This window comes from Etheostoma spectabile, chromosome 4 (genome assembly GCF_008692095.1).
Source record: "Etheostoma spectabile isolate EspeVRDwgs_2016 chromosome 4, UIUC_Espe_1.0, whole genome shotgun sequence".
NCBI classification, from domain to species: Eukaryota; Metazoa; Chordata; class Actinopteri; order Perciformes; family Percidae; genus Etheostoma; species Etheostoma spectabile.
Genome location: NC_045736.1, coordinates 11,898,455 through 11,909,758, shown reverse-complemented (window position 1 = coordinate 11,909,758; position 11,304 = coordinate 11,898,455). Strand labels below are relative to the sequence as shown.

The 11,304-nt window shown below is 40.7% G+C and overlaps 1 protein-coding gene across 1 annotated transcript in view; it reads right to left on the bottom strand.

The window, feature by feature from the left end:
- Positions 1-634: 634 nt before the first annotated feature.
- The window catches only part of slc2a1b (solute carrier family 2 member 1b), a 23,936-nt gene continuing 13,266 nt past the window's right edge, over positions 635-11,304 (bottom strand). The window contains exons 3-10 of the mRNA XM_032513627.1: positions 7,052-7,212; positions 6,169-6,409; positions 5,813-5,975; positions 4,727-4,914; positions 4,372-4,476; positions 3,845-3,946; positions 3,514-3,717; positions 635-3,069 (exon numbers count right to left, since the gene is read on the bottom strand). Of these exons, the coding sequence (XP_032369518.1) occupies positions 2,869-3,069; positions 3,514-3,717; positions 3,845-3,946; positions 4,372-4,476; positions 4,727-4,914; positions 5,813-5,975; positions 6,169-6,409; positions 7,052-7,212 (1,365 nt within the window). The 3' untranslated portion in view covers positions 635-2,868. The remainder of the gene's footprint in view (positions 3,070-3,513; positions 3,718-3,844; positions 3,947-4,371; positions 4,477-4,726; positions 4,915-5,812; positions 5,976-6,168; positions 6,410-7,051; positions 7,213-11,304) is intronic.

The window sequence follows — 11,304 nt, the reverse complement described above, 5'->3', positions numbered from 1 at the left end:
AACAGTTAAAATAACTCTTCCTCCTCTCCATACACTTTATTCCCTTGGATGAGGGGATTTTAAAAGGATACCAGAGGCGCGCCTGCCACTCTTTTCTTTCATAAATGTGAACGTTTCTTCACATTTGCTCAGCTTGTTGCGCTGCCCTCAAGTGGCCAAAAATAATCTGTTGTTGTCGGTTTAATTCCAACCAAAAGTCCAAAAGTGACACATTGACCCCATAAATCTTCAATTCCGTATGCATGATTTTTCTTTTATTCAACGTCAAACCGCTTACACAAAACTGTTGAACCATTCAGGACATCATCCATCACAAATCCTATTTCCCAAAGAGACGTTCACGTTCCAAAACCATACACGTAGATCTTTTATTATAACAAAACATTTGAATATGCTATGAGCACTAAAACATTGCTAAACACATGAAAACATTACTAAATGTGTCTCCCCAACACATTTTACATTTAAAGTCTGAATTAAAATGATTATGTTATTATTAGGCCGCAGCATGTGTCTTCAGTTATAAAATCAACAGTCAAGAGGCATGGGAGATAAATGCATTGAGCTGTACAGCCCTACAGTTCTAATATTTAATATTTCTTTCAAAAAAAGTTTCTAAAAGTTAAATATTTTATGAATTTGGAGTGGATGAGGCTGAGGTTGGTTTGATATTTACATTATGTAGTGCATGACAACATCAATCAGGAGATTTCAAAGGCTATGTTAAAAATCTAATGCCCAAGCAGAATTGTGACTCTGTGTGCATATAAAACACAGTTTTGATATTTGCGATATATCAGTCTGTGTGGGAAGTACATCTTTTGGTGCCATTACATTATTTGTGCTGGTAAAGATATAGTATGTGAAATCTACATAAAGGCACACAATGTTACAGTGTTTCCCGTGGTGGGCGAGGTGACAAAAGATATACTATAAAGCTCTTCTATATACAATAATTAACAACTAATTATGGAATGATTTAAAGGGATTTGTTTTACTACTGGGTTGGATTGGTATCAAAGTCCTCATTACACTAGGACTGTGTTGTTTACTCACGACTGGCCTGCGCGCCGAAATGTGCAAGACTGTCATAGATGAGAACAAATGAAACCATTTCACAAATAGCTATTTCAAAAACCTCTAGTAATCCATTAGCAGTACTTTAGTCTCTCTTCGGTAACAAAAAGATTCCTGTCTAACGCTAAACTTTTGTCTCAGTAACAAAGAAATATCCCTGTGAATAATAAAGTGCTGCTAAAAAGATAACTTTCCTCAAACAATGCATTTCAAGAAAAAGAAGAAGTGATACAGCAGTTGTAGACAGCGGATAAAACAGCGAGGCGAAGTGGGACCAGGCATACACTGCAGCACACAACCACAACCCGGGGGGGGGGGGGGGGGGGGAGAGAGGGAGAGAGAGAGAGAATACTGCAGAATTCAGCACAAAGAAGCCTCACAACAGTATGTGTCCGCCGCCTATGACACATAATGAACAAAAACCTTCCATATGGCCGACATTCATTTTGGTCCTTGTATTTTTTGCTTTTTCTGAAGATGCTAAGTTGTTGTCACGGAGGAAGAGCTTGCAGCGTTGCAGCTCCCGTTTCAGTGAAGACATCCAGGGTGAAAATGGTCCACTGAGAGAAGCTTTCAGTCTGGATCAGGCCGACCTGACCTGAAACTGCTTGGAAGTGATGAGGGCTGAGGGCCGAGGAGGCTCAATTGTTTTAGACAAGACACTTAAAGGAGAATTCTTGTAGGTCTGTTGTTTGTACTGTTGGAGTGCGGTCAGTGGAGAGAAAAACTAAACCAATCGGTGCTGCCTACCCCGAGTCATCCTCCTGCTAGAGTTAGCACTCAGCAGGCCTAAACGTGCTCCAGATGTCATTAAAGGTTCCTACCCTTGTGCAGTGATTCATTCAGAGTTAACGCAGTGAAAGTTGTGCTAACTGAGCTGTGTGCAGTTCCTTTGTTGAGACGGCAGTTAGAGAGCTTAGGGACCGTCTACAAACTACAACACAGAAAAGAGACAAAACAAAAATATGTATCTTGATATATTATTGTTTTGACTTCATGTCGATAAATCTTATTAAACAAAAATGCAGTTTTCAGCAATTATTTTGTCTAACAAGAGAAAAATAGGATAAAAAGAGGAAAATATTTCCCAACAGGAGTAACAGCATTAACGTGATAGTCTAGTAAATTTCATTAAGAATATCTAAATCTTTACAGCAATACACCAACGTAACACTGTTTGTGTACTCAGTAACCTACAAAAAGGTCCAAATAACTTATTTCTAATTGGTGGAGCACTGAGACCTTTTCTAAAGGCAGTGCCCCATCTGCTGGGGAGAGACGGCGTCTACAGTGCTGGAGTCTACAGTGATACAGCTTTACAGTAGGATTGATAAAAACAAGTATTTTGCCCAGTGAACTGATCTCTACAGCTGCAGCGCTCTTAAAATGAGACTGACTGTATGGTAACAAGCTATAGGCACATATCAGTTATATTTATATATATATATATTCAATGAAAAAAGAGATTAAAAAAGGTTGGTTGATTGATGCAGACACTTCTTTTCCTTCCCCATCTATCCTCAACTCCCCTCTTCACATCAGGCGACATAGTGCCCATCAAGTTTTTTTGTGTTTTGTTTTTTGTGTGGGTGACATCATGAGAGGGGCAGCAGAGGACATCATGTCGGAGAACCCCGCAGGGCTGTCTCTGTGTTTTGGTAATGACGTTCAAAATGTGGTGACGAGTGTGAAAATGATTCTACCAACGGATGGGTCTACTTCTGGTTAGTAGACTCTTCTCGTCCCCTCCTGGGCCTGAGAAAGAGTTTGTTAGGAGTTAAGAGCAGTCACTCAGAGCTGAGAATCTGCTCCCAGGCTGTTGAGCTCCTCCGGCGAGTGCTTTACTCCCCCGGTGGCAGCAGTCTGCCGGAAGCCGGACGAGATCTCGTCAAACGTCCGGCCCTTGGTCTCCGGTACTTTGAAGTAGGTGAAGACGAAGAAAAAGAGCAGCAGCACAGTGAAGATGATAAACACGTAGGGGCCGCACAGATCCTGTGAAGACAGAGAAAGGAGGAGAGACACTTTTTAGTGGAGTCCTAACAAGGGTCAGTCCTCAAAAATACAGACAGAAACATGGATGTACTCAAATCTTAAAGGAGTGATGATCAAAGCAATTCACATATGTTACATAAGCAATAATTAATAAGATAGAAAGTTTGTAGTACTTTACTACCACTACAACTTTGAAAGAGATAAGGCATATATCTTTTTATTCTAAATGAATGAATGATATTTTCTTTTTTTTATTTCATTTGAACATGTGTTTCATTCTCTGAAAATCCACTTTTAGATTAAACTAAAGTTGAGAACTTTGTCTCATTTTTCTAAATTTAATCCCAAATTATATAATGCTTTCCAGGAAACGTAAAATGACAGACCCTTGAAATAGTGTTACCTCACAAACACTGGTTCCAAATGGGGGTTTTTTCTACTCACCTCTACATACTGGAAAGTCATTGCCACAATGAAATTAGCAGTCCAGTTGGAGAACCCAGCAACAGCAAAGGCCGAAGGCCGGGGTCCCTGTGAGAACAACTCGGCCACGATGAACCAGGGGATGGGACCCGGTCCCAGCTCGAAGAACGCGACAAAGGCAAATACGGCCACGATGCTTAAATATGACATCCATTTGAGCTGGTCCTACAAGCACAGAGAACAAGACGGAGGTAAGTTACTAGTTAGAGGTTAGTTACTATATACATGGTACTATATACTCCGGGGGAATCTTGACAAACACGTTGTCTTGAGGATTAAAGAGAAAACCTACCAACAGAGCCATGGCAATAGTCATTAAGACAGCAGATGCAGCCATTCCCAGCAGCCCCAGCATGTGCAGAGACCGACGTCCTGCACGTTCTACGATGAACAGCTGCACCGAAAAATAAACAAGATGAGGAGTAAGGTTAGTGTAGTACTACAAAGTAACAAACCATTTGTATATTTCTGTACGCAATTCAACAAAAGCTTTTATATCTGCTGCTCTGAACACCTTGGGAAAATTATTCTGGTGCACAGAAAGACATTTTACATTTATAATTTTGGTAAGACATACACTCTACACACAGTTCAACTGCAAGATGATTTCAGAAATGTGCAGTGCAACACAATAGTAATCCATCTTCCAGATCATCTTCAGGTATTTTCAAAAACAACTATCTTGACTTGAAAATGACTGAATTAACAGTCACATCTGGGTGTAAATATCTATATAACTTAATGCTTCAGACACCTTTATTTGTCTGTACTGTAACAGGGATTTCACTTTTCCAAAATGAAAAACGTAACAGTACTCACCGACACCACAGTAAAAGCTGTGTTAACTACACCGGTTCCAATGGTGGCATAGACAGGCTGCTCAACTCCGGCTTTCTCAAAGATACGAGTGGAGAAGTAGAATACCTAGAAAGTACAACAACCACGAAGATTGAGAGAGAGAGAGAGAGAGAGAGTCTCTTCTTTTTTCTTTTAACACGGTATGTTCAAGATATCTTCTATTTCTGATGTAGCTCTGGTGTGAAATGGCATGTGTATGTGTACCAAGCACGTCAGGGAAAACTAAAGTTTGTCTTTGGTTTCTGTCTTTTCTTCAGAATCTCAATGACTGTCCTCAGAGTGATCAGTGGGATAATGTATAAGCTGGGACACTCACTGCGTTGATGCCAGACAGCTGCTGAGACAGCTGTAGGACGACAGCAATCAGGATGGGCTGGCGGTAAAGGTGCGAGCGGAAAAGCTCCGGAATGGTCACCTTCTTCTCCCTCATCATCTGCCGGCTTTCTTCCTTCATCTCCTGCATGTCAGAGCTCACATCTGTGGTGCCTCTGAGCTTCTTCAACACTGAAATGTGCAGAGAGAAATTAGATTGTTAACTCTACAAGAATCCATTTTTCTTTTTCTTTTTCTTTTTCCAGTTCAGCTACATATTTCTGTTTCTTTGTTTTCATTTTGTTTCCTTTTCCTTTTCCTTTTTGATTACATCTAAGTTAATGTTGGGCGATGTCCCCTAAAATGGCAGTTGACGAGGTTTACAGTAAAACTTTGCGATGGACAATGGTATTGTATTTTATTATATCTATTGCTACTAGTATGGCCAGTTACAGTTAAAATAGAAAAGATATACATTTAAATGCACTCTGTAAATAAACAGTACTACAGGGGTATGCTGCCGCCTGCTGGCAGGGGCAGTTAATTACTTGACCCACTATCACTTAACTACGGTGCTGTCAATCAGAGCTCCATGATCTGCGTAGCGACAGTACAGTGGAGCGTTTAATAGAGCGACAGTAATAACCCAATATACATCAGTACTGGGAATAAACTACATTTTCAGTTATAGTTGCACTGAATAACGCATTCAATAAACAGAAACATAACTCTTGCACATGAACAGATACATAACATATATAACAGAACAGATAACAGAACAGATATATAACCGATAATGCAATATTAGCTCAAACATAAAATAGCACCCTCGTGAATAAGCCTACTGTTCATCGTGATAGTGGGCAGCTTTCACAGTGGACTATGACGTCGTCCATCGGCACAACCCTGATCTTAGTGTCACTTCACTACCATATTTACGTGAAGCACTATTAACAATCAACAATACAGCAGTTAGGTAGGTGTGTGTGTGTGTGTGTGTGTGTGTGTGTGTGTGTGTGTGTGTGTGTGTGTGTGTGTGTGTGTGTGTGTGTGTGTGTGTGTGTGTGTGTGAGAGAGAGAGAGAACTCACCAGCCTTGGCCTTGTTCTCTTCGTTCTTGTTGATGAGCAGGAAACGAGGGCTCTTGGGGCAGAGAGGCAGCAGGATGCACTGTATCAAAGCAAGGATGAAGATGAAGCCCAAGAGGAGCGGCCACAAGTCGTCGTTGCCCATGATTGACTCCAGTCCAAACACCTGAAATCAACACAGACACACGTAATGCACATGAGCCAACTGCACAGCTCTGACCATGCATTTGTAATAACACTAGATAGAAGGATGCCCAAAGGTTGTATTTTCTATGTTAGCTTGTAGGATAGTCACTAGACTTCACCATCTATGTTATACTATCCAAATAAAACTACAGCAACAATTACTGTCCACCAACCTGTGCAATCAGGATGCCGACAACAATGCCCAGCTGGTGGAAGGTGCCCAGGGCTCCTCGTAGGGCTGTTGGGGAAATCTCACCCACATACATTGGCACGAAGCCTGTGGAGAGGCCGGCGTAGAGGCCCACCACGAAACGACCAACGATCAACATTTCCCAGGAGTTGGCCATCTTTGAAAAGCCCATCAGAGCGGCTGCGATGAAGGCTAGGACATTGGCCATGAGCATAGAGTTCCTCCTGGAGGCAACAGAGAACAAAATACATTTAATCAAAATAAAAACTAAAAAATAGGACCTTCACAGATTTGCATGCTAAGATTTTGTTCATGTGTTTAATATCTTTCAGCACAGTAAAGACTTTGGGTATTAACTTTCATATTATATATATTTTTTGATTATGTAAAACTCGGATAGAGTAACTTGTTAGTCCATAGTGTCTGTTGTTTTTGTTGATTTCATGTGATTGTCGCGTTTTGTGATACTTGTTGCGTTCTATGTGGGGGGGTAATCATTATCGCAACATCATTAAAGAGTTCCTTTACACAAAAAACACTTTTTTTAATTTAGTAAATTGTGTGTGCAGTCACTTTTGACAGTTCCTAGTCTACATTGTTGATAACAACTCAACAAGTTTTTGCATTTTTCCACAGAAAATTACACCCCCACCAAAGCGTGTGTCTGGGTTTAAACCCTTTTTTATTTAATGCTCATCCTTTAAACATCCATATATTTAATGGATAATAAACTTTAAAGTGCCTCGAGGCCTAAGATAACTATCACACTGAAGTTAGAAGTTGAAGTTTTACAATCACAGCTTTATTTTATACTGCCACTGCTTCGTAGTATTGTAATACCAGTAAGGATTTTGTTTTCCTCTCACCTTCCAAAGCGGTTGACAAAGAGTCCGACAGAGAAGGAGCCAACGATGCCACCAACAGAGAAGATGGAGACGGCGATGGACCAGATGGCCGTGAGGGTGGTCCTGGAGATCTGCTCCTGGTAGCGCTCAAAATATGTCTCATTGATGAACCTCTCAATGATCTGCCACAGGGAAAGAAAAGACAAATCTTAAACACTATTTATATGTTCTCATAGCTGGCTTTACAAACAGGTTTTCTCCCAATTGAATGGACTAAATAGGATATTGTTTTTTATATTGCACAATTTGAATTGAGAAACAGTGAATAGTTATCAATGCGCTGGTAAGTCATAGCGTTTGTGCTCTTCTGAATCAGATAATGTGCTAATGTTGTATTGCTCTGGCCGATGTAGAGATGGTGGAGCTGTTGCTGTGTGACCAGCTGATGGCAGCACTGTATGCTCATTACCATTTCCTGACAACCAGGAAACTCCAGTTTCTGTCCCCCTCCCCCCATCCTCCATCCTCACCCCAGACTAAATGTTGACAAACAGGCCCAGTGGAGCTAGTGCGTTACAGCCGAGCCTGTGTCCGTTTGTGTGCGCGTCAGTGACATTGCTTATACAGTATAATTCAGAAAGGTCACCACACTGTCTGCGACCAACAGACAGGTCTGTCTGAGACAACAGTATGTCTCTGACACCGCCCCCTCACCACCACTCTAGTTACCAAATGTCACCTCTTATATAGAGTAACATCACATATCTTTGTGTATTTTAAAACACAGCTCTTAATGTATTAGAACTCAATGCTTGCAATGTAGAATACATAATTAGCAGTGTCCTTACAAACTAGTTAGGAATTGTAATGTTAGTGTTAATGTGTTCAGGGCTTTCCTGTGGTGGAGGGTTACATAGAGGAAGCTACTCTTGACCCAAGGCTTGGGTCATAGCAACTATCCATCAGCTTACACTCACCAGACATTCTTTGGTGATATCACAAGTATGTTATCCTATTGTTCCCATAACATCAACCTTTTACAACTAAAATACTACGAGAACTAATCTCTGGGTTTATACATTTGCACGCAGCGAAGTAATATAACTAAGTACTGTCCTTAAAAGTCAAATTTTTAGGGTATTTGACACTGATCAAGAGAAAAACACCCTTGAATGCCAAGTTTTAAAAAAAATTTAAAAAAGACCGCAAATGAGCTACATAACCAACATTTAATAGGACACACCTAAACCATCACAGGTGCAGTCCTCGGGTTTTTAGAAGTCATATAATTAGTTAAATTGAGATTATGTGTGTGTACTTGAGGGGGTTTCAATTGTATCCTGTGTCTTTTTCTGTTCAGTGTAAAATATAAGCCACATTGAATGCACTTCCATTTAAAAGGACAAACATGTAATATATTTATAAATCCAAACATGACCCCAATGCGTCATCAGAAATTACAGAAACATCTTTTTTGAAAAGAATGCTAACAACAGAATTTTCTCCTTTTGAAATTTTCATTCCATGACGACTTTATGTGTTTTGGACTGTGTGTTGTTATCAACTGCCCAGTTTGACAGTCAGGCTGGGTTGCCAGATATATACCTATAAAAAAGTAAATCCAGTGCGCTACAGCTGTACTATTATTCCAGCCATGAAAGCAGCAAACAAACGGCATCAATGGAGGTAAATTCTATCCGACCTAAATAAAACAGTTGTGTGACCAGAGATTGGAGATGTATTTGAAAGATGGGGACAGCTTAGAGCCCAAAAGGACGCTGGGTTGGCTAATTTCCTCCAGAACAGGTAAGCATTAGCTTCAGGCTAATTTATCACAGCTACAAGGGACATGCATTTCATGTCATTCCAACATTTGTGTGCTCACATTGAATTATATAGCTAGAGTACCCGAGTTGGTTACTCGCAAAAACAATTGAGACACAGGCAGTAAAGTGATCCCGACTGGTCCCGGCTAACGCCACAATGCTAACCCTGCTAAATGCTAACGTTGCCGGAGGACCAGGCAAGCTGGCCATGGCTGTTTACAACGTGTAGCATGTTCAGTGGCTGTGACGGCGGTGAGTTATTTTAAGCCAAGAGAGGGGGGCTGTAAAATCGGGTCGTGAGTTTTCAGTTTAGCGATTGTTGCCGTAATTCTAAGTAACTAAAGTGTGCATTTCAGTCTGCTGGAAAAGCAAGGTGGTGGTATTTATTAGCAGTTCCTATTGTAAAAATAAGCCGATGAAGTGTGTCTGTCTGGCATGTAGAGAGGACATTTTTAGCTGTGACGTTTTTAGTGGTTCCTACTGTAATTCTAAGCCCAAAAAGTGTGTTTGTCAGGGTGCAGAGCTCCCCGTGAGAGCGGGCTTTTATGACTGTCAATACAGCCAGCATCTAACGTTAGCTACTTCGCTGTGCTGCGGAGTAATGTCTGGCTAAGTGAGACAAGTGTCTAGCAACATTGTTGGACCCTCCAGGTCTCAGGCTGGCAACCAACGTGGCCTTCGAGTCTGGGGAAGAGGGGGCGGGGGAAAAGACCCTCTCCAGTATTTTGAATTTGTACTTCAGTAACTATTTTAAACACTAGCTGTCAGCATTACATACTGCACCTTTAAGGTTATAAAACATGAAACTTCTTAAGCAGGGGGAATGCTTGACATACACTGTATGGAGCCTGTTGAAAGTTAAAACAAAAATGTCATCCAGTGTTATTATGTAAAACTAACTTGAATGGCGGATCTATCATTATTTTGTGTTCTCGTCCAAGTCTATTCTCTGAATGGACTGTGCAGTCCAAACCACCAGCTGGCTCTCACCACACAATAAAACAAGCTGTCTATTCATGCTGCCAGCGTATGTGGTTGGAGCTGGCTGGTAGCCGAGCCCTCAAGGTGAGCACTGTATTCAGCATGCATGCAAGCAAAAATAAAACGATTCTAACAAGTGATATAATTGTTTTTGAACACGTCTAGTTATCTAGTCAGTTTTTTACCTTTATTTTTCAAATATTTGTTGAACTTGAAGTAGGTCCTTAAAAAAGAAATATAGCCCACAGTCATATTTCAGTAGGAGTATTTTAGATATGTTCGGCAGGAACACCCAAAAACCTTTAAAAGACAAATTCATTAAGGAAAAGTTTATCTCAGAAAGGTGTAGAAGTCTTTACATTAAGCAGTGAAGATGTTCCAAAAATGAAACTAAAACTAAACAAAACACAGATGACCTTTCGATTACATTTCCAAACAAGGATAGGATTTGCTTGGTGGTGCAGGCAGACATGCAGCAGCAGGAGGAGGAGGAGGACAGGGAGTCTTGTTTTGACTGTAGAGAGAGCGTATCTAATCAGAGATGCTTTAAACAGTGCACGACCTGCGTCACAGGCAGCCGCATCGCTGCAGCCTTTATCACACGCTGGAGCACGGAGAGGAGAGCTGCTGGTGATAATCTGAAGGGCTGTTGCTATAGAAAGGTTGCTTTTGTAAAGTTATAGCCTCTTAAGTGGTCATTAACTAATGAAAGATTAAGAGTTTGTGTTGAGTAACTGTTTCTCCTGCATGCGACGTTGCTTGGACCTCTCTGTGTGTGTGTGTGTGTGTGTGTGTGTGTGTGTAATGGGATAAGTAGCCAAGAGGGCAGGTTCACACTAGCCCAGTGTGTAACAGACTACATATTCACACAGCCTACTTCTCAATATGCAGCCCGTCAATCAGCCACTCACAAGGCACTCGACTGAGCTGCGTGAAGCTCAACACGTGCTCTTTTCATGGTGGAGGAGAAGTTGGTGCTACCCCAACAACTGTAGTGTTGGGGAGGCGAAATGTTGGATCAAATATCAACAGTTAGTCTTCATCCCTTCTCAGCGAGTAAGGACAGACTAAGAGCTGGAGTGTTAGTCAACAATTCTGATGATTAATTATGTATTAGTATATAGTAAAAGTTGCACGATTCAGAAAGTGTCCCGATTTGATATTAATTTTTAGGCGCAAGATTCGATTCAAAATTGATTTTCCATTATTAAAAAACAATTCACAGTATGTACATGTTACTACATTTACATACTGTGAATTGTTTTTTAATAAACTTTTCCCATGTGATAGTAAACTTGCCACAACAAAACAAAAACAAAAGAAATGTGATTGATTTTTGGAATTCTATGAATCGATTTTGAATCTGTAGAGCTTGAATCGCGATGTGAATGTGAATGATTTTTTTTTTTTACACACCCCTAAGTAATAGTAGCAGTAAACACAGAAGTCTACATAAATATTATTAAA